The sequence below is a fragment of the Tachyglossus aculeatus genome, chromosome 20 (assembly GCF_015852505.1).
Source record: "Tachyglossus aculeatus isolate mTacAcu1 chromosome 20, mTacAcu1.pri, whole genome shotgun sequence".
NCBI classification, from domain to species: domain Eukaryota; kingdom Metazoa; phylum Chordata; class Mammalia; order Monotremata; family Tachyglossidae; genus Tachyglossus; species Tachyglossus aculeatus.
In genome coordinates, this window is record NC_052085.1 from 26,169,378 (window position 1) to 26,193,161 (window position 23,784).

General features: G+C 47.3%; 1 protein-coding gene across 1 annotated transcript; it reads left to right on the plus strand.

Moving 5' to 3' along the window:
• The first annotated feature begins 8,121 nt into the window (after window positions 1-8,121).
• Window positions 8,122-23,018, plus strand: CWC15 (CWC15 spliceosome associated protein homolog). Its single transcript, XM_038762186.1, has 7 exons — window positions 8,122-8,137; window positions 12,523-12,661; window positions 13,702-13,814; window positions 15,100-15,185; window positions 16,675-16,788; window positions 21,549-21,667; window positions 22,570-23,018. The coding sequence occupies exons 2-7, from the start codon at window positions 12,531-12,533 to the stop codon at window positions 22,697-22,699; spliced, it is 693 nt and encodes a 230-aa protein (XP_038618114.1). The 5' UTR covers window positions 8,122-8,137; window positions 12,523-12,530; the 3' UTR covers window positions 22,700-23,018.
• The last annotated feature ends 766 nt before the right edge of the window (window positions 23,019-23,784 follow it).

Genomic DNA, 23,784 nt, shown 5'->3' on the forward strand with positions numbered 1-23,784 from the left:
AGGAACCGGAAAACTGAGGTAATTACCTGGATCACATCAGCCACATACACAAAAATCGCTGAGATGAAGGTGAGGTGTTTTTCTGGCTTGACTTTTCCAGACAATCGGCCCTAATTCTCCATTTCCTTTTGCTAGACCGAGCCTACTGCGGTGAGAGAATATATGGGTTCAAATCCCGGCTCTGCCAATTGTCAGCTGTGTGACTTTGGGCAAGTCACTTAACTTCTCTGGGCCTCAGTTACCTCATCTGTAAAATGGGGATTAAGACTGTGAGCCCCCCGTGGGACAGCCTGATCACCTTGTAACCTCCCCAGCGCTTAGAACAGTGCTTTGCACGAACTGCCTAATGAATGCCATCATTATTATTATTAGTCTCTACCCCAGCACTTAGAACAGTGCTTTGCACATAGTAAGCACTTAATAAATGCCATCATTATTATTATTACTGATAGGCTACTGCACATTTCCCACGAGGTCTATAAAAGGGTCACTTTCACCTCAGGAAAAACGAAGGCTCTCCATGCCTGCGGACAACAGAGCTCCATGTCAAACATAGGTCCAGTGAAATCCAGTCTTCCATTTATTTATTTGTTTTCGATGTAGTTTTCCCCTACGGCCTATTATTTATACCTACTCTCCCGTTATTTTAACTCTTGTGTACTTCTCAGTGTACATGTGCTTGTCTTCCCCACTAGACTGTAAGTCCCTTGAGGTCAGGGATGGCGTCACTTTTTTCTTCTGTACGTTCCCCAGCCACCTAGTTCAGTTCCCTGCACACAGAAGGCACTTTTGAGGCTTTTATTGATGTTGTTTGCTTCTTACAGACTCTTTCTTCAGGCCAGTGTTGGATCCCTCATCCTGCCTCCTGATTACCACAGACCTGTGGCCCAACCTGAGGTCCCTGAAGCGTCTCAGCTCCGCCAAGTACCTGCTGTGTGACTGCGGGCAAGTCACTTCACTTCTCTGGGCCTCAGTTCCCTCACCTGCAAAATGGGGATTCAATACCTGTTCCGCCCCCTCCTTTGACTGTGAGCCCCGTGTGGGACCTGATGATCTTGTAACTACCCCAGTGCTTCGTACAGCACTTGGCACATAATAAGCGCTTAACAAATACCACAGTTATTATCTCGGTGTTCCAGTGGAGACGGAAGCTCTCTTCCGATGGCTTTGTCCTCGGAGCTGCCTGTGAATAGCAGCAGTTTTTATATTCACAGAGTCAGTTCGTAGGTATGAGGTCTGGAGTTAGAGTGGATGATACGTTCCTGCCCAGACGGAGTAATGAGTCTTCAAATGCCCTGAGTCACCACGTGCCCATCGGGTATTTTGCTTACCTGACTGGAAATGGGAGAGAATAGATTGGCAGGGGGAAGCAGTATTCCCTTATCTCAGCGCTGAAGGGCTGGTGGAAGGAGGCCAACTTTTCATTTTGAAGGAGGTAGCCAAGCTGGGGTGGAGCCCCTGAGGGCAGGGCTGGTGGAAAAATGAAAGACACACAAAGTGGAAGGGCTACACATGTAGACACAACGGCTAGGGAGGTGAATGCACACACACACACGATGATTAAGGAGGTAGACACACCGTCCCAATGCCTAGGGAGGTGGACACACACACAGTGATTAAGGAGGTAGACACACCGTCCCAATGCCTAGGGAGGTGGACACACACACAGTGATTAAGGAGGTGGACACGCAGGCCCAGTGCCTAGGGTCACACACAATGGCTAGGGCGGTAGGAATGCACAAACACAGTGATTATTCATTTATTCATTCAATCGTATTTATTGAGCGCTTACTGTGTGTCCAGCACTATATTAAGTGCTTGGGAAGTACAAGTCAGCAACATATAGAGACGGTCCCTACCCAACAACGGGCTCACAGTCTAGAAGGGGGAGACAGACAACAAAATGAAACATGCAGACAGGGTTCAAGATCGTCAGAACAAGTAGAATTAAATGTACACGCAAACACACACACACACAATGGCTAGGGAGATGGACACATACTAGGGTGGTGGACACACATCCACACTACCTAGGGAGGTGGAAATGAACGCTCACACATACACTCTAGGGTCGGTGTACACACACAAACACACACAACGGCTATAGAGTTGGATCTGGGCACACACACTTGCAATCAACCAATCGTATTTATTGAGCGCTTACTGTGTGCAGAGCACTGTACTAAGCGCTTGGGAAGTACAAGTTGGCAACATATAGAGACAGTCCCTACCCAACAAGGGTTAGGGAGGTGGAAGCGCATTCGTGCACACACATACACACACACCTAGTAGAACCAGAGGGATGTCCTCTCGTGGGGGAGACCAGTGAAGGTCAACGAAGAACCCATTTGCTCCTCGAGGCTGAGACCGGACAGAGGCCAGAGATGGCCGAGGTCGGAGGGCTTCTGCTTCCAGCTGAAGTCACCTGGTGGACAGGACAGAGCTGTTGTGGCTCGGCTGCCAGCTAGCTCTGTATTTTTGTGAGGGCCGAAGACGCCCTCACCTCTGCCAAACATCCGTAGGGGTCCAGCCAACCCCTACCCTCACAGTTCCCACTGCCTCTCTGGAGCTGGCACTTACGATTGAAGGGCAGGTCTTTGGGAGCCTCCTAGTTCACTTCTAAATTCCCGATCGATCAATCAATCAGTCGTATTTCTTTATCGAGCGCTTACTGTGTGCTACAGCACTGTACTAAACGCTTGGGAGAGTACACAGAGAAGCAGTGTGGCTCAGTGGAAAGAGCCCGGGCTTTGGAGTCAGAGGTCGTGGGTTCAAATCCCAGCTCCGCCGATTGTCAGCTGGGTGACCTTGGGCAAGTCACTTAACTTCTCTGGGCCTCAGTTACCTCATCCGTAAATGGGGATTAAGACTGTGAGCCCTCCGTGGGACAACCTGATCACCTTGTAACCTCCCCAGCGCTTAGAACAGTGCTTTGCACATAGTAAGCACTTATTAAATGCCATTATTATTATTATTATTACAAGGCAACAGAGTTGGGAGACACGTTGGGCCTGAAGTGGTTTCACCATCTTTGCGAGCTGTTCAAAACGGGCGTGGAGCCCAGAGCCAATTAGGATCCACTGGGATGGAGAGGGCGAGTCAGTTTCCACCTGGACTCCCCCCAGCCTGATGCCCCCTCACCGGACGGACCAGCCGGAGAAAGCCTGCTGAAGCTGGCTGGGGAGAAACAGGAAACGTGGAGCTGACGGGACAGGATTTCACTTTTGCCAGGTCTAAACTAGTCATCCAGGCCTGACAGGAGATGTGAGTCATGTACAACCGAAATCGTGGGCAGAGATAGCCGTCCCTGCTGCAAAGGTTTCCCGTCCATACTGTCAGGAAGCCCGTTTGGGAAAACGCGGGTCCGGCTTTAGCCGGGAACACCCTGGGCCGGCCAAGGGGGCTCCCAAGCACCAGGAAGGAGAATCTGGGGGGTTGGCATTTGGGGGAGTTAGGGTGGCCTTGCCCCTTATCTTCAAACTGGAGGGCCTTCTCTGGCAGACCCCTCCTGCTTCTGAGGTGGAACTAGGGCCCTTCATTATTCAGTGGAGGTAAAGCAGCCACAGCACCATTTTCCTTGAGCTGTGGGATCAATCAATCAATCAATCAATCAATCAATCGTATTTATTGAGCGCTTACTGTGTGCAGAGCACTGTACTAAGCGCTTGGGAAGTACAAGTTGGCAACATATAGAGACAGTCCCTACCCGACAGTGGGCTCACAGTCATCATCATCATCATAACAATGATAATAACTGGGATTTGTTAAGCGCTTACTAAAAGTCAAGCACTGCGCTAAGCGCTGGGGTGGATACAGGAAAATCAGCATCAGTCACGCGGGCTTTCCTGTTTACAACCTCCTCTGACGGACCGCATAATTAACGAGGTGAATCCAGTTAACAAGGAGGAGGTTCAGGAAACTCAGCCACAGAGCAGCCAGCACGGAAAACCTGGGACAGATGGAGACCTCAGGAGGGATCGCGGACCGTTGCCCATATACTACTGCAGCCCGAGGTCCCTCTTCCCCGCCTGCCACAAATGAAAATTTGGTCTTTTTAAGGGAGACTCTTCATCGGTAAAAAGGGGATTAAGACTGTGAGCCCATTACGGGATAGGGACTGCGTCCAACCCGATTAACTTGTGTCTACCCCAGAGCTTAATACACAGTAAGCACTTTACAAACGCCGTGGTAATAAAAAATGTCGGGCGCCTACTAAGCTGAACCAATATCAGAAAAAAATAATTTCTCACGTGGAAACATTTCTTTTAGAAACGGGAGCAGCCTCAGCCATCCCACTCCCCTAGTAGCCTATGGACGGAAACACTTTTCTTCCTTTTCACTAGAACAGGAAAATGTGGCATCCTCATCTGCTGTTGATGGTTTTGGCATTCACCCGTTTGGAGACAGAAGGTTGGACCCGATGACCAATATGTTGCCAATTTGTACTTCCCAAGCGCTTAGTACAGTGCTCTGCACGTAGTAAGTGCTCAATAAATACTATTGATGATGATGATGACCTCCTGTGGACCTCATTCGGGTCTATGTTTCTGTAGCTGCCTCTTTCAAAATACTTCCTCACAAAAGATCAGGTCTTTGAGGGATCTTCCTTTTTTTTCAGAGCCGTAAGATTTGAAGAACCCTCAAGAGGTCATCGACTCTAACCCTCCTTCTCTAGGCTGGAACTCAACAAATGACTATCGATCTTATTTTAAAGACGTCTCCTCTAGCTAACCACAGAGGCCCCTGCTTTTATCCTAATGGTGCCCAGTGGAGCCCTTTCTGTGGAGAGCCCTTATTGACGCCTCTTTTCCCTGGACTTTTTCCCGGTTTCGTTCCATTTTGGGTTTTCACCTTGTGCATTATTAATCCGCTCTGTACATGCCCAGAGCCAGCGTTCTCCCTGAGAGTTTCTGGCCCAGACCCTTTCCAAACTCGCGTCTGGCCTGAAAATTTACGGCCTGCTGATGGAACGACTGCTGCACAGCGTAACCCCCTAAAGACGGGATGCGGCAGCCAAAGCCTGTCAGCGTCCGATGAAATCCCGATCCTTCAAAATGCTTCGGCCTTCCCTCCCGAGCTGAGAGGCTTCAGAGGGGAGGGCCCGACCAACCCTTCCTGGCTGTGGAGTGAGGGTCGCTTGGCCTGTGGAAAGTGGATTTGTCATAATAGTGGGTTGGGCGGAGATTGTGGGGGTGGCGGTGGGTTGGAATCCGAGGGTCACATCAGTAAATTCCATTCTGGGCAAACAGGGGAATGCAAAGCCCAGGGGAGGGAGGAGGCAGATGCCGAGTTCATAGTCAGGTCCTAAAATGGGGGTCTACATTCTGACGTCCGAGCTACAGTCTGCAAATGCCCAGTGGAAAATGAGTCAGGAGTCTTGGCGCAGTGGGAATGGGGGTGTGTGTGGGGGAGGCCTCTGTCCTCTCCTCCCCTTCTCCCTCCAGGCATTTGCTTTATGCCTCCGGAATGGGAGTGAGCACAGAGACAAGGCTTCCACCCCAGGGTCTCTCTAGAAATAGACAGCTGAACCCACCCAGTTCTCGACTCTGAAAGGCTGCTGTCATCCGAGGGCCACAGATGTTTCTCCCCCAACATCAGCCTTCTGGTTTCCCCATTCCTGGTTTTGCCTTCAATCAATCAATCAATCAGTCTATCACTGGCATTTATTGAGTGCTTGCCCCTGGTGAGCCTTCCCAAATCGAGCCCCCTTTTTCCTCTCCTCCTCCCCAACCCCCCCGGCCCTACCTCCTTCCCCTCCCCACAGCACTTGTATATATATCTGTACAGATTTATTACTCTATTTTACTTGTACATATTTAATATTCTATTTATTTTGTTAATGATGTGCATATAGCTTTAATTCTATTTGTTCTGACGACTTTGACACCTGTCTACATGTTTTGTTTTGTTGTCTGTCTCCCCCTTCTAGACTGTGAGCCCGTTAGTCGGTAGGGACCCTCTCTATATGTTGCCAACTTGTACTTCCCAAGCGCTTAGTCCAGTGCTCCGCACACAGTAAGGGCTCAATCAATATGACTGAACAAATGAATGAATGAATGAATAAATGAATGAATGAATGAATGAAAGACTTTATTGCTGTATTGTTCTTCCCAAGCCCTTAGTCCAGTGCTCTGCACACAGGAAGGGCTCAATCAATACGACTGGATGATTGAATGAATGAATGAATGAATGAATGAATGACTTTATTGCTATACTGTACATTCCAAGCGCTTAGTCCAGTGCTCCGCACACAGTAAGGGCTCAATAAATACGACTGACTGATTGAATGAATGAATAAATAAGTGAATGAATGAATGACTTTATTGCTGTATTGTACTTTCCAAGCCCTTAGTCTAGTGCTCTGTGCACAGGAAGGGCTCAATCAATACGACTGGATGATTGAATGAACGAATGAATGAGTAATGAACTATTTTATTGCTATATTGTACATTCCAAGCGCTTAGTCCAGTGCTCCGCACACAGTAAGGGCTCAATCAATATGACTGAATGAATGAATGAATGAATGAATAAATGAAAGACTTTATAGCTGTATTGTACTTTCCAAGTGCTTAGTCCAGTGCTCCGCGCACAGGAAGGGCTCAATCAATACGACTGGATGATTGAATGAATGAACAACTTTATTGCTATATTGTACATTCCAAGCGCTTAGTCCAGTGCTCCACACACAGTAAGGGCTCAATCAATACGACTGAATGAATGAATGAATGAATGCATAAATAAATAAACGAATGAATGAAAGACTTTATTGCTGTATTGTACTTTCCAAGCGCTTAGTCCAGTGCTCCGCACATAGGAAGGGCTCAATCAATACGACTGGATGATTGAATGAATGACTGAATGGATGAATGAATGAATAAATGAATGAATGAAAGACTTTATTGCTGCATTGTACTTTCCAAGCGCTTAGTCCAGTGCTCCGCACATAGGAAGGGCTCAATCAATACAGCTGGATGATTGAATGAACGAATGACTGAATGGATGAATGAATGAACAAATAAATGAATGAATGAAAGTCTGTATTGCTGTATTGTACTTTCCAAGCGCTTAGTCCAGTGCTCTGCGCACAGGAAGGGCTCAATAAATACGACTGGATGATTGAATGAACGAATGACTGAATGGATGAATGAATAAACGAATGAATGAATGAATGAACGACTTTATTGCTATATTGCACATTCCAAGCGCTTAGTCCAGTGCTCTGCGCACAGTAAGGGCTCAATCAATACGACTGAATGAATGAATGAATGAATGAATAAATGAATGAATGAACGACTTTATTGCTGTATTGTACTTTCCAAGCGCTTAGTCCAGTGCTCTGCAGTCAGTAAGGGCTCAATAAATACGACTGAATGAATGAATGAATAAATAAATGAATGAATGAAAGACTTTATTGCTGTATTGTCCTTTCCAAGCGCTTAGTCCAGTGCTCCGCGCACAGGAAGGGCTCAATCAATACGACTGGATGATTGAATGAACGAATGACTGAATGGATGAATGAATGAACAAATAAATGAATGAATGAAAGTCTTTATTGCTGTATTGTACTTTCCAAGCGCTTAGTCCAGTGCTCTGCGCACAGGAAGGGCTCAATAAATACGACTGGATGATTGAATGAACGAATGACTGACTGAATGAATGAATGAACGACTTTATTGCTATAGTGTACATTCCAAGCGCTTAGTCCAGTGCTCCGCACACAGTAAGGGCTCAATCAATACGATTGAATGAATGAATGAGTGAAAGACTTTATTGCTGTACTGTACTTTCCAAGCGCTTAGTCCCGTGCTCTGCACACAGTAAGGGCTCAATCAATACGACTGACTGAATGACTGAATGAATGAATAAATGAATGAATGAATGAATGAATGAACGAATGAACGAATGAACGAATGAACGAACGCCGCCCTCCTTCCGGGCGGTGCCTCAGGCCCGACTTCCGGCTATGGCCCCGCCCCCCCTCAGCTCATTGGCCGCCCTAGCGGTCACGTGAACCCACCCGGACGTGCCATTGGCCGCCCTAGCGGTCACGTGACGCTTCCCGGAAGTGCCGTCCGGGTTGCTTCCGGTGGGGCGCGCGCGCGCGGAGGGTGTCGGGACGGCGGCCGCCGCGCCTGAGGTAAGTGGAGCCGTTGCCGTGGCTACCCCGGGACGGCGGCCTAATCATCATTATCCTAATCATCATTATTAGCATCATCGTCATCATAATAATCATTATAATGGCGTTACCATGAGAGAAGCAGCGGGGATCAGTGGAAAGAGCCCGGGCTTGGGAGTCAGAGGTGCTGGGTTCAAATCCCGGCCCCGCCACTTGTCAGCTGGGTGACTGTGGGCAAGTCACTTCACTTTATTTCATTGATTTTACTTGTACGTATTTATTCTATTTATTTTATTTTGTTAATGTGTTTTGTTGTCTGTGTCCCCCTTCTAGACTGTGAGCCCGCTGTCTCTAAATGTTGCCAACTTGTACTTCCCAAGCGCTTAGTCCAGTGCTCTGCACACAGTAAGCGCTCAGTAAATACGACTGAATGAATGAATGAAAATGCTTTGCACATAGTAAGCGCTTAATAAATGCCATCATTATTATTATTATTATTCTCTGGGCCTCAGTTCCCTCATCTGTAAAACGGGATGAAGACTCTGAGCCCCACGTGGGACAACCTGCTCACCTTGTAACCTCCCCAACGCTTAGAACAGTGCTTTGCACGTAGTAAGCGCCTAATAAATGCCATCATTATTATTATTATTATATTCTCTGGGCCTCAGTTCCCTCGTCTGTAAAACGGGGATGAAGACTGAGCCGCACGTGGGACAACCTCATCACCTTGTATCCTCCCCAGCGCTTAGAACAGGGCTTTGCACGTAGTAAGCGCTTAATACTTGCCATCATTATTATTATTGTTCTCTGGGCCTCAGTTCCCTCATCTGTAAAACGGGGATGAAGACTGAGCCGCACGTGGGACAACCTCATCACCTTGTAATTTCCCAAGCGCTTAGAATAGTGCTTGGCACATAGTAAGTGCTTAATAAATGCCATCATTATTATTATTATTCTCTGGGTCTCAGTTCCCTCATCTGTAAAACGGGGATGAAGACCGTGGGACAACCTGATCACCTTGTAATCTCCCCAGCGCTTAGAACAGTGCTTTGCACATAGTAAGCGCTTAATAAATGCCATCATTGTTGTTATTATTCTCTGGGCCTCAGTTCCCTCATCTGTAAAACGGGGATGAAGACTGAGCCGCACGTGGGACAACCTCATCACCTTGTAATATCCCCAGAGCTTAGAACAGTGCTTTGCACATTGTAAGCTCTTAATAAATGCCATCATTACTATTATTGTTCTCTGGGCCTCAGTTCCCTCATCTGTAAAACGGGGATGAAGACTCTGAGCCGCACGTGGGACAACCTGATCACCTTGTAATCTCCCCAGCACTTAGAACAGTGTTTTGCACATAGTGCTTAATAAATGCCATCATTATTATTATTGTTCTCTGGGCCTCAGTTCCCTCATCTGTAAAACGGGGATGAAGACTCTGAGCCGCACTTGGGACAACCTGATCACCTTGTAATCTCCCCAGCACTTAGAACAGTGCTTTGCACATAGTGCTTAATAAATGCCATCATTATTATTATTGTTCTCTGGGCCTCAGTTCCCTCATCTGTAAAATGGGGATGAAGACTGTGAGCCGCACGTGGGACAACCTCATCACCTTGTATCCTCCCCAGCGCTTAGAACAGTGCTTTGCACATAGTAAGCGCTTTATAAATGCCATTATTATTATTAATATTATTAGTATTATTATTAATATTATTAGTATTATTATTGTATTCACCCCAGTGCTAAGAACGGGGCTGTGCACATAGTGAGCGCTTAACAAATGCCATCATTATTGTTATTTTGGGAAGCAGCATAGCTCAGTGGAAAGAGCCCAGGTTTGGGAGTCGGAGGTCATGGGTTCTAATCCCGGCTCCACCACTTGTCAACTGGGTGACCTTGGGCAAGTCACTTCACTTCTCCGGGCCTCAGTTTCCTCATCTGTAAAATGGGGATTAAGACTGTGAGCCCCCCGTGGGACAACCTTGATTACCTTGTATCTATCCCAGCGCTTAGAACAGTGCTTGGCACCTAGTAAGTGCTTAACTTTGGGCAAGTCACTTCACTCCTCTGGGCCTCAGTTCCCTCATCTGTAAAATGGAGATGAAGACTGAGCCGCACGTGGGACGACCTGATTATCTTGTATCTCCCCCAGTGCTTAGAACAGTGCTTGGCACATAGTAAGCGCTTAACAAATACCAACATTATTATTATCATTAAGCCATTTTGTTAGAAGCAGCGGGGCTCAGTGGAAAGAGCCCAGGCTTGGCAGTCAGAGGTCCTGGGTTCTAATTCCGCCTCCGCCACTTGTCAACTCTGTGACTTTGGGCAAGTCACTTCCCTCCTCAGGGCCTCAGTTCCCTCATCTGGAAAATGGAGACGAAGACTGTGAGCTTCATTCATTCAGTCGTATGTATTGAGCGCTTACCGTATGCAGAGCACTGGACTAAGCGCTCGGGAAGTACAAGTTGGCCACATTTAGAGATGGTCCCTCCCCAACAGCGGGCTCACAGTCTAGAAGGGGGAGATGGACAACAAAACATGTAGGCAGGTGTCAAAATCGTCACAATAAATAGAATTATAGCTATGTGCACATCACTAATAGAGTAGTAAATATTTACAAGTAAAACAAATAGAGTAAGAAATCTGTACAAATATGTACAAGTGCTGTGGGGAGGGGAAGGGGGTAGGGCAGAGGGGAGGATTGGGGAGGAGGAGAGGAAAAAAGGGGCTCAGTCTGGGAAGGCCTCCTGGAGGAGGTGAGCTCTCAGTAGGGCTCCGAAGGGAAGAAGAGAGCTCCATGTGGGACAATCGTATTACCTTGTATCTATCCCAGCGCTTAGAACAGTGCGTGACACATAGTAAGCGCTTAACAAACACCATCACCATTATTATTAGTAGTAGTAGTAGTAGTAGTATTATCTCCACTGTAGTAATGAAGTAACGTGGCCTAGTGGGAGAAAGCCCAGACCTGGGAATCAGAAGGACCTGGGTTCTAATTCCGGCTCCACCACTTGGCTGCTGGGCGACCCTAGGCAGATCACTTCGCTACTCTGTGCTTTAGTTACCTCTTCGGTCAAATGTCCCCATTATTCAATCAGTCGTAGATATTGAGTGCTTACTGTGTGCAGAGCACTGTACTAAGCACCAGGGAGAGTGCAATACGGCAGAGTTGGTAGACATTTTTCCTGTTCACAACGAGCTTACAGCTAGAGGCCCATATGCAACAGGGACTTGGGTCCAATCTCATTAGCTGGGATCTACCCCAACGCTTAGTGCAGTGCCTGGCACATTCATTCATTCATTCACTCAATCAATCGTATTTATTGAGCACTTACTGTGTGCAGAGCACTGTACTAAGCTCTTGGGAAGTTGGCAACATATAGAGACAGTCCCTACCCAACAGTGGGCTCACAGTCTAGAAGGGGGAGACAGAGGGCAAAACAAAACATATTAACAAAATAAAATAAATAGAATAAATACGTACAAATAAAATAAATAAATAAATAGGGTAATAAATATGTACAAACATATATACGTATATACAGGTGCTGTGGCACATAGGAAACACTTAACAAATACTATAATGAGAGTGGTATTTATTAAGCGCTAACTATGTGCCAAGCACTGAGCTAGAGCACTGGGGTAGATACACAGTAATAATAATGATGGTGACATTTATTAAGCGCTTACTGTATGCAAAGCACTGTTCCTAGCACTGGGGAGGTTACAAGGTGATCCGGTTGTCCGGGGGCGGGTGGGAGGGGGAGGGCTTACAGTCTTAATCCCCATTTTACAAATGAGGTAACTGAGGCACAGAGAAGTGAAGTGACTTGCCCAAAGTCACGCAGCTGACAGTTGGCGGAGCCGGGATTTGAACCCCTGACCTCTGACTCCAAAGCCCGGGCTCTTTCCACTGAGCCACGCTGCTTCTCTACAATTGTACAATTATGTGGGGCACAATCTCTGCCCCATACGGGCTCACAGTCCGAGGCAGGAGGGAGAACCAGTCTCGAATCTCGTTTTGTACGTGATGAAACTGAGGCACAGCGAAGTAAAGCGATTTGCTGAAGCTCTGGGATTAAACTACAGGATTTCCTTTTTTTTTTTTAACGGTGTGTGTGTTTAAGTCCTTACTATGTGCCAGGCATTGTACTAAGTGCTGGGGTAGATGCAAGCTGATCAGGTTGTAAACAGACTGGCTCCCAGCCCTGTGGTCTCTCCACCAGGCCACACTGCTTCAAACTCCTTGTGCTAAATGAGGCAGGTCTTTTAGCATGAAGTCAATGAACTGGAGTTCGTTTTGGGCCGGGGCACATATCTACCAAATCATTTATATTGCGCTCTCCCAAGCGCTCAATAAACGCGACTGATGGATTGATTGATTATTGTCTATTTGGGGGAAGAGTCCAAAATGACCACAGCGGCCAGACCTACTTTTGAGCCTGCCCGCGGAGGAAGAGGTAAAGGAGAAGGAGATCTGAGTCAGCTCTCCAAGCAGTACTCAAGCAGAGATCTTCCTTCGCACACGAAAATCAAATACAGGTATGAAGACTCCTTCTCGTTCCTCTTCATTTCTCTCAGGTCTGCTCAGCCTGTTCGGCCAGGCCAGGAATCATTCTTCCAGAAGTCAGCTTCCCCCCACCGCTCTCTCCGTTCTTTGCTTTTCCATCCTAAAGGAAAAGTTCCTGCCGGCAAATGTTTTATTTTCATATCTCCCTTCACTGTGATGCCCAGATGCCCAGGAATATCATAAACCGAATAAGAGAATCGATTTTTCTTTACTCCGCACGGAGAGTAAGTCACTCATTCATTGTGATATTGAAGTGCTATGTGCCAAGCACTGAACTCAACACTGGGGTAGGTGCAAGATAATTAGGTTGCATGCAATTCCCGTCCCACATAAGTAGGAGGGAGAACCAGTATTGGATCCCCATTATGCAGAAGAGGGAACTGAGGCCCAGAGAAATTAAGCATCTTGCCTGTAATAACAAACTATTCTCACGGAGGAAACCCTGGAAAATTAGAGGCAACTCTCACCATCCACCCTCTCCTCTGCTTGTTGTCGGAGGCCTCAAGCTTTAATCACTTATATCTTCTTTCAGATGGGACAGGAATCCACATATGAATTTATGGTAGTTAATTCCCCCGTAAGTTTCAGGTGTATTTCTGAACTGCCCCAAATGGAAAAAACCCAGTGAACAGCTGCAAAGTGATTCCGGATAAAAGTTTGACTTTGGCCTTGGAGACTGACAGAAAGCAGGAGCCAGACTTTCACTTCTTTTTTTTTTTTTTTTTTAAAGTCTGGGAGTCAGTCAGTCGTTATTTGAGTACTTACTGTGTGCAGAGCACTGTACTAAGTGCTTAGAAGAGTACAATGTAACAGACACATTCCGTGTCCGCAATGAACTTAGAGTCTTGACTTTTGTTGGTCCAAACTGCTGCTTCCTGTTATGGTACCTTTAGTGACTTTGGTTCAGGAATGACCAAACTGACCCTTGAGCTTTTGGTGACTTTGAAGTCAATGTGGTTGTGGGTAAAGGCATTTTGGAATCGGCCTCTTAGTGTTTTTATTCGAACTGTAGGCAGACCACTCAGGATGCCCCCGAAGAGGTGCGAAACCGCGACTTCAGAAGGGAACTGGAAGAGCGAGAGCGAGTTGCCGCAAGAGAGAAGACTAGGGATCGGCCAACCCGAGGTAAGAGTGTCCCCGCCACCCAATAAGCCACCTTCAAAATTCTGAAAGCGAGAGGTTTTTATCCCCAGAATAGAAGTGTTGTGTAGCTTGAAAGGTCCGAGTCGTTTGTTCTGTCCCCCAGTGTCAAGCAAGAGGGTGAACTATAATGTGTCCGTGACAGACGGTAATTCATTCAGATGTGGAGATTCTGTCACCTCTTAGAAACCTGGTTGCTTACGAAAGCCAGGAAGGGTTGGTAAAATATGTACGGCGTGGATTTTTAGAGCTCTACCTGATTTCCCCAATTTTTACCTGATCTGTGTGGCCTAGTGAAAAGAGCATGGGCCTAGGGGTCAGAGGACTTGGATTCTAATCCTGACTCCGCCACTTGTCTGCCGGTGACCTAGGATAAGTCATTAAATTTCTCTGGGACTGAGTTTCCACCTCTGTCAAATACCTTGTCTCCCTCCTTAAAACCTGGGCCCCGTGTGGGACAGGGATTGCGTTTAACCAGATTATCTTGTATATGTCTTTCTTTTTAATGGTATTTGTGAAGCGCTCACTGTGCATCAGTCACCGTTCTAAGTGCCGAGGTAGGTATAAGCCAGTCATGTCAGACACAAGGACAGCGATCCACATGTCACATTTTGCAGATGAGGGAACTGAGGTCCAGAGATGTGAAGTAACTCACTCAAGGTCATACAGCAGACAAGTGGAGTAGCCAGGATTAGAACCCAGGTCCTTCCAACTCCCAGGCCCACGCTCTTTCCACTCGTCCATGCTGCTTCCCATGTCTCATATGTTTGCCACATGATAAGCCCTTAGCACATGTTTTTGTTATTATTATTGTCATTACTGTTACTAATATTAATTCTACCCTGCCCCAAGACACTTTTTAAAAATCAATTGTAAACCCAAAACTTTTGGGAGGCTTTTTTATCCTAACATTTTCTGTGCTGAAATGGGCTGGTCATCTAATTTCAATCTGCCAGGTCGCCATAATTCTACTTTTGAGGCATTTGTGCATGAATCGTCAGCGTGTCCGTTGCCTTCTGTAAGATCCACAAAGATTTGGGAATATCACATCTTGAAGGGTATATCATTTAGAACTGCATCGACGTCTCTGTGGGGAACAGGCCAGATTCATTTTTGTTTGTCTTAGGTGAGGGCTTACATTTTTCTTGCTCGAAGAAAAGGATCCTCATCCCAAAATCAAGATTAACATGTTCGTTCCAGCTCTGGGCCAGGGCAGAGCGAACTGGGCAGTGTTATCACCCTTGCTTAACAATCTCTGCTTTTCCTCCAGAGCACACCACCTCATCGGTATCCAAGAAGCCTCGGTTAGACCAAATTCCCGCAGCAAACCTGGACGCAGATGATCCCCTGACAGATGTACGTCTGGTTTGGTGCTTCATCTCTTTACTCAGACCGTTTTACTTTTCTATCCCCCTCTTTGCCTCGGTTTCCCCATCTGTCAAATGTGATAATGGAAACTCTCCTGTGCCACGACTGCGGGGGGGACAGTTGACACCACTGACTTCAAAATGCTCTAGAAATTGAAGATTTTATTAATGTAATAAATGTCTTTGGGCACCGCCTGATTGTTTTGCAATCCAAGACTCCTGAGGCAGGGACAAGGAAGTTGGAGGGGCGGTGGATTCCAAAGCCATTGGTTGTATAATATCAGGAGCTTCATTCCATTTCTGAAAACCCCAAAGAGAAGCCAAAGATCCATATTAAACAACGGCCTAGTCGGCAAAGTTGTTGGCCACCATTTTCAGGGGATGAAACTTTGAAAGGCAGCTTCGAGTAAAGAGGAGCATATTTCAGGAGCCGAATCTAGAGTGATCCCCGACTGTTACCAGTAGCAATTAAAAGTACTTAGCAGTTAAAAATAAAAAGCAGAGGAGCGTTTTGTTTTGGTTTTTTTTTAATACTGGTCTTTATTGCTTGGCTTCTGAGAAGTTCTACCCACCCTTTGGTTTTCTGCAGATATTTTATTACTGGAGTTTCAGGCAGGTGGCTGCCCTAAGTCCCTTCAAATCATTTTGGCTTGTGGACATCATGTTTTATTGTGTTTTGGGTTAGGCTGGCCTGTAGTTTGGAGGGGAAGCATTTGGTTGAATAAGCAGTGATCTGCAGTCACCTGAGTAAGAGTGGCTTCCATTTGTGTGCTGGCCGTTGCTGTGCAAGGAGGTTGGAGTCATAATGCTGTCCTGCCCTGTCATGTCCTGTCCTCACAAGCATGTCAGGAATCTACTTTCCAGCCTTCTGGCTTGTCCTCAGCCCCTGTTCTGGGGCAAAGATTCGTGATAATGTAGAGAAGCAGTGTGGCCTAGTGGAAAGAGTACAGGCCAGGGACTCAGAAGGACCTGTGTTCTAATTTCGGCTGCATGACCTGGGGCAAGTCACCTCACTTCTGTGCCTCAGTTCCCTCACGTGTAAAGTAGGAATTAACACTGTGAGCCCCATGGACTGTATCCAACCTTGATTGGCTTGTATCTACCCAAGAGCTTAGTACAGCGCCCAGGCACATTTTTTGCGTGTGTGTCAAGTCGTTTCTGACCCATAGCGACTTAATGGACACATCTTTCCTAGAACACCCCACCTCCACCTGCAGTCGTTCTGGTAGTGTATCCAGAGAGTTTTCTTGGTAAAAATATGGAAGTGGATTACCATTGCTGCATTCCACACGGTAAACTCGAGTCTCCGCCAGGCACATAGTAAGCACTTTAAAATAACCCCTCCCTGGAATAATTCACTCTTCCTGCTGACTCCTGGGACTGGTGGGGGGAATGGAGCACGAAATAACAGAAGGTCTTCTTTCTGCTTCCTCTCCCTTTCCCCATGCCTCCTCCGCGACTCCCGCCGGTTCTCCTAGGAGGACGACGAAGACGAGGACCTGGATGAGGAGAGCGACGACGACGACACGGCAGCCCTTCTGGCGGAACTGGAGAAGATCAAGAAGGAGCGAGCCGAGGAGCAGGCCCGGAAGGTAACGTTGGATCCCTCGGAGGCCCTCTGAGGGCCAAGCCCCCGGGGTTCAGTTTGCTAGTTGAAGGGTCCCTGTGGTTAAAAACGTCTGCGCTCCTGCTGGCGTCCAGGGTCCCAGCGAGAGGAGATGGGCCAGCCTGTTTAGTGACCCGAGATGTCGCTCCTCGAGTCTTAACAGTCACTTGATATTCTTTCCACGTAACGATGGCAGGCGGTCTCGCCGTGAGGGACAGGGGACCCCGGTTTCCTGGGGAGAGGCAGTCCGTCGCCGTCGCCCGAGGTTGGATGCCGTCAGCCGCCTCTCACCGTGGCTAGGGACCAGGGAAGGGGGTGTAAGCTCGTTGCAGGCAGGGAATGTGTCGATTATTGTTATACTGCACTCTCCCCAGTGCTTAGAACAGTGCCCTGCGCACAGTACGTGATCAGTAATAATAATGACAGCATTTATTAAGCGCTTACTGTGTGCAAAGCACTGTTCTAAGCACTGGTAGATCAGTGCATAGATCAGTATCGATCAGTAGATCGATCAGTATCAATTAGTAGATACGATTGGCTGACAGAGAGACAGAGCTCTCTACTTGGTCATCCCCCATCTCCTGACCTCTTTCTCCGGTTCTCCAATAAGCCTCCTGCGTCCTGATCCTTCTGAGTGCTCCCCGAAGATCCCGTTTGGTGCTCCACCTGCAGTCAGTGCTCAGTCCTTGCTATTGGAGAAGCAGCGTGGCTGAGTGGAAAGAGCCCGGGCTTTGGAGTCAGAGGTCGTGGGTTCAAATCCCACTCCGCCAATTGTCAGCTTTGTGACTTTGGGCAAGTCGCTTCACTTCTCTGGGCCTCAGTTACCTCATCTGTAAAATGGTGATAAAGACTGTGAGCCCCTCCGTGGGACAGCCTGATCACCTTGTAACCTCCCCAGTGCTTAGAGCAGTGCTTTGCATATAGTAAGCGCTTAATAAATGCCATCATTATTATTATTATTATTATCTAGCGGGCACCACTCTGGCCCCGGACGGGTGAGGTCGGGGTCTCCCGCCACAGATGCCAGACCACCCTCCCTCCGGTCGCGGAGACTCGGGGCCCGAAGCGGTTGCCAGATACGATACTGGTATTTATTAAGCACTTACTATATGCTAAGCCTCGTAGTAAGCTTTGGGATAGATACAAGATAATCAAGTTGGACACAGTACCTTTCCCATATGGGGATCATGATCTTAAGTAAAAGGGAGAACAGGTATCGAATCTTCATTTTGCCAGTGAGGATACAGAGGCCCAGAGAAATGTATTGACTTGCCCAAGGTCTCACAGCAGGCAAATGGTGGAGCGGGATTAGAGCACAGGTTCTCGAATTTGAGGCCCTGCTCTTTCCACCAGGCCAAGGGGCTTTCCTATTTTTCAGGGTCCTCAGCGGAGCCCATTCATCATGTGAAATACCCCCCGAGCAAGCTTTCAGTTAGAAACCTTGGCCTCTGATGGTATATCTCTAGCAGGCATCCCCCCACCCCAACTTCTAACTTTCCCCCTTCCCCCCCACCTCAATTACAAAGGGGTGTGGGTTGGACTTTAATGGGGAGACGACAGTAACACACATTTACAAGGTTTGAAAATGATGCTCCAGCTGAAGGAGAAATTCCTTCGAGTAAATCGTAACCGGAACTTCTTCTGTCTTTGTCAGATAATGAAATTTCCAGCTCTTTGAGAGGAAGTGAACTGTTCTCGCAAAGATGGGAATGGGTTGGTTTGGCGGTGAAAACATAGGAAAAGAGGCGAATGCCTCAAATCTTCTAATTTTAGCTCTTCCCAGTGGGAACGGGTTGGTTTGGTGGTGTGAATTTAAGAAAAGTTAGCCATATTTTAGCTTTTCCCAGTGGGAATGGGTTGGTCTGGTGGTGTGAATTTAAGAAAAGTTAGCCGTAAATCTCCGAGGCGGATGCTTCAGATCTTCTACTTTCATCTTTTACCTGTGTATGTTTTGCCTCAAGTTTTCTATTTTCCTATTTGCCGTATATTCTACGATATTTTACAAATACTTATCTGTCTATATACTCTGCATTCTCGTGGCCATTTCAATTCCACTAGATGGCACTTGATGCTGCCAATATCAAACACTGCTTTGGATCCTTTTAACTCCCATTTGCCCAGTGTACATGGAGGAACGGATTACCAGTTCAAGGTAATTGGAGGTATTGCCCTAAAGCAGTGGACACTAATGAGTTCCCAAGTGAAGAAACCAGGCACCAGCAAATTTTAGCCAAAGAGTCTTGAACTCTCGCAGTTTTCGTCCTGGCCCTCTTAGAACAAATGGAAGGAGATGTTTTCTCCTTCCCTCTCCCCATTTTCCCATATATTTCAGTGTCTGATGGGCTACTCTAACTACTGAGGGGTAGGAGCCTTGAAAAGGAATTTTTTCCATGTTGGGTAGGGACCGTCTCTATATGTTGCCAACTTGTACTTCCCAAGCGCTTAGTCCGGTGCTCTGCACACAGTAAGCGCTCAATAAATACGATTGAATGAATGAATCAGAAGTATCGAACACCTACCATGTGCAGGACATTGCGCTTAGAATAGTGCTCGGCACATAGTAAGCGCCCAGCAAATACCATCATTATTATTAAGCATTTACGATACGAAGAGTTGGTAGACGCATTCCTCCCCACAGTGAGTCTAGAGGCAGGGACAGATAATATTAAATAAATTATGGATGTGTATTAAAGTGCTGGGGGTGGAGTGAATATTATTATTTTTAGTTGTACTTATTGAGCGCTTACTGTGTGCCTAGCACTCGGGTAAGCAAGCTAGCTTCCTTTGCTAGCTCAGGTGGTCTATCCTCCCATTAACTCCCCCCGGCCTCAGGTCCTGCAGGCTGTTTATTGTTATATCACACTCTCCCAAGTGCTTAGTAGAGTGCTCTGCACACAGTAAGCACTCAGTAAATATCACTGACTGACTGACTTCACTGGCATGCTAGAGCTGGGGTCTCAGACTAAGTGCCGTCCCTCAGCCCCTGCATGAGGGGCCTCTTCCAGAAGGAAAAACCAAATGTCTTTGTGATTAAGCGTCCGCATGAACTGCTCAGGGATTTGCATTCCGTTTCTTCGGAGTCAAATGTTTCAGTGGGCTGAAGTAATGTTCCTAAATACATAAACATGAAGATGTACATTCGTCAACTTTCCACGCTCTCCAAAGTCTTGTCTCAAACGATGAATATTGAACAGAGAGACTGCGTAAGCGGAACCATCTTACGGGCGTTAGATCAGAAGTCCGGCGATCGAGTCTGAATACCAACACTCTCATTGAATTGCAGATCAATTGCTTGTTTTTCAAAATGATTTCAATTTGCTCTAAAGTTTCCACATGAAGGAATGGAGTCACAAGCGTGGAGCTGGAGTGGCAGACTGAGCGGCTTTCTGGCATAATGCTCATGTCCGGGCCTCTCCGCTGATCAGGATTTCTAGAACTTAAGTGAATGCATTGGGTTCATAATAAAACGCAGCCAGTGGGGAGGATTCCTCTCTCGTATTCTCGGTTTCCCACCTTCTTTCTGAAGTCTCGAGAAACGGTGCGGCCCAGTGGATAGAGCCTGGGCCCTGGAGACAGAAGGGCCCGAGTTCTGTTCCTGGCTCCACCACTCATATGACCATGAGTGAGTCAGTTCACTTTTCTGGGATTCAGTTCTCTCATCTGTCAAATGAGGATTAAGACTGTGAGCCCCACATGGAACATGGACTGCGTCCAACCTGATTAGCTTGTATTTACCCCAGCGCTTAAAACAGTGCCTGGCACCTTGTAAGTGCTTCCCAAGTACCATTAAAAAAAAAAAAGTAATCCCCATGCCTTCCACTCTCCTGGCTTTTGTGGGGAAGTTATTTATAACGCGGGGAAATAGCTCGAAGTTACTTGAAGCTCTTCTATCTCTTTAGGTCTGTAGCACAGCATCTCACCACAGAGCTGAGAAGCTGGAATTGATGATAGTAGGAATATCGGAGGGCCCTTTGAAATCTTGCCATCATCCCCCCGAGCACGTAGAACCAGGGCTCAGCGGGTCCTGGCGGAAAGAACACCGGAGGAGCACCCGGGAAACCCGGGCCCAGCTGCTCACCTGCTCTGTGACCCCGGCCAAGTCACTTCTCTGCACCTCAGTTTCCTCATCTGTAAATTGGGGCTTCAGTACCTGTTCTCATCCTCTACTGGAAAGGATGGCATTTTATTTGAGCTGGGTGATGCAACTCGGCGTCATGGACGTTTGCAGTTCATCATGCGACAGTGTGGGACATGGGGCAAGACGCTTAGAGAAGCAGCCTGGCCTAGTGGGAAAAGCATGGGCCCTGGAGTCAAGGGACCTGGGTTCTATTTCTGCCTCCACCATCTCTCTGGTGCGTGACCTTGGGCAAGTCACTTACCTTCTCTGGGCCTCAGTTCCCTCGTTTGCACAGTGTTCGCCTTCTACTTAGACTGTGAGCCCTTTGTGGGATGTGATGATCTTGTATCTGCCCCAGCGCTTAGTTCAGTGCTTGGCACATGGAAAGTACTCAACAAATACCACGATCATTATGAAACTTTCTGAGTTTCCGTTTCCACATGTGCAACGGGGGATGTGTTCTCCCTGCCTCTCAGATTGTGTGACCTGTCTAGCACGGGGACTGTCTCGTCTCGACTCCGAGAACAACACTCGACACCGAGTGAGGGCCGAAGAAACGCCATTAGGGTTGCTTCCGACTGGTCCAGAAATTGCTGAAGTTAATGTGCGTGTCTGCTTACCATTGGCAGGAGCAAGAGCAGAAGGCTGAAGAGGAGCGGATAAGGATGGAGAATATTCTCAGCGGAAATCCTCTCCTGAATCTCACCGGCCCGGCTCAACCTCAGGCGAATTTCAAAGTGAAGAGAAGGTACTGCCTTCCACATACGCCGTGTGTCTGTCCTGCTTCTCAGAGTGCATCCCCATTGTGGAAATCAGTAAAAATCATAGCATCTGCCGGTAATCTTTTCTGCCCAGATTTGACTTCCTGGGGTTCCCGGCAAGGGGAGGAGAGACTGAGTCTCCCTGTTTGTTTTTTCTCCTCTCTTTTTGTAGCCAGAATGAAATGGTTTGGGGACTTCCAGGGTAGGGTCTAAACTGGACAGGACATGCTGCTCTTCATTAAGGGTCTGGACAGGTCAGGCTTCCTGGCCATATTGCTCCCTGGAAGAGCCCGGCACGGGCTGAAACTCTGCGGCCGGAATCGGCGTGGACTTGGGCTGAACCCCAGGATAATGGGGATTAGAGAGAAAGAGAGAGAGATACCTTGGGCGAGTCACTTAACTTCTCTGTGCATCCGTTACCTCGTCTGTAAAATGGGGATTAAGTCCTACTCCTTCCTACCTTGTCCCTTGTGGGACAGAGACTGTGTCCCAACTAATGATCTCGTGGCTACTCCAGTGCTTAGTACAGTGCTAGGCACCTAGTAAGTGCTCAGCGAGTACCACAGCAGTAGTGATAATAATTCTGTCTCGGACTGTGATTTTAGTTTTTGTTGCTGGAGCAATACAGTCAGTATTTCTAATGGATATTTTCCAGTTGATGGACGCAGACACTTGATGGTTTTCTAAAAGTCTCCAGCCAGATTTGGAAGAGTAGGTTTGGTTCTATTTTAGGCAGGAAGGAATGCAAAAGAGGGAGCAGAGTGCTAATCAGGATGCCCGTCGGAGCCGATTAAATCCTGCCGTCTCCGCTTTACCATTGACGTCCTGTGTGCTGATTCCCAACTTGACTACTCACAACTTAGCTAATACACTCTCCTTTCCCTTGCAGATGGGATGATGACGTCGTTTTTAAGAACTGCGCTAAAGGGGTCGATGAGTTGAAAAAGGACAAAAGATTTGTCAATGACACCCTGAGATCGGAATTTCACAAAAAGTTCATGGAGAAATATATTAAGTAGTACAGTTTTATGTGCTTAATTGGGGAAACCCACAAAGACTCAAAGGGGCCGCCTGCCTTCATTTTAGTTTCGTTTGGTTTTCGTTTTCTGTCCGCCCCGCCCCTCCAACCTTCTGTTGAACAGCCTTACGGGAAGAGGGCTCAGCGGGCCTGGGAGCAGGTGTGACCCATCGTCCTTCAAAGCATCCTATTGTCACCTCAGTCAAGCCAGCTTGCGTCCTGTGAATCTTTCCCGCCACTCCACCCTCTTCTCTCCCTCACCGTGGTGTAAGTGTTGGAGGAGAGAACCTCGTTCACAATAAATATTTTCATTGCCCAATTCCAGTGCGCCCCAAGTCATCTGTCTTTGTGAATCGCTGCCATGTTCTTTTAAAAGTTAAGAGTTGTTAAGCATCAGTTGGGTTTTTCTCTAGGAGACACTATGACCATTTACTGCCAGTCCCCCACTTTCCCCCCTGCCTTTTTGGACAATTTTGTCCCTTTTGAAAAGAGGGAAGTTGGAAGATCGTCTTCGAGGGAATTTGTCTTTTGCCATTTCTGCGAGGGTGACTGTAAATGGCCCTAGGGGTGCAAGTCTGGGAAGCCAGAACTGGGTTTCCAATCCCCCTCAGGAGACATTGGCTGCTGCACTGCTTTGTTGTTGTTGTTATTATTATTATTATTATTATTATTATTTTTATTATTATTATTATTACTATGCTATTAAGCACTTAGGGGTCAAACACTTGTTCTAAGCACAGGAGTAGCTGCAAGCTAATCAACTCTGACACAGTCCCTGTCCCACATGGGTTTCACAATCTAAGTAGGAAGGGAGAACAGCCATTGAATCCCCATTTTACAGATGAGGTAAATGAGGCACAGCGAAGGTAAGCGACTCACCCACGGTCACACAGCAGGAAGCTGGCGAGCCACGATATATTTATATTATATTTTCTAAGTCTTCTGATTTAAGCCTGGGTTCCTTCTACTAGGCCACACTGCATCCCATCCCCAGGGCAGGATGCATGGCCTAGTGGATAGAACACGGGCCTTAAAATATCCAGTAGGTGAGGTAAGGGGTTGGAACATCGAGTTTCACCCCTTTCA

Bases quoted from the DNA above. Each gene is read 5' to 3' on its own strand.
- CWC15 (XM_038762186.1), top strand. From the start codon at position 12,531: ATGACCACAGCGGCCAGACCTACTTTTGAGCCTGCCCGCGGAGGAAGA. The intron at 13,815-15,099 runs GTAAGAGTGTCC...CTTTTCCTCCAG, and splicing joins TAGGGATCGGCCAACCCGAG to AGCACACCACCTCATCGGTA. The intron at 15,186-16,674 runs GTACGTCTGGTT...CGGTTCTCCTAG, and splicing joins CAGATGATCCCCTGACAGAT to GAGGACGACGAAGACGAGGA.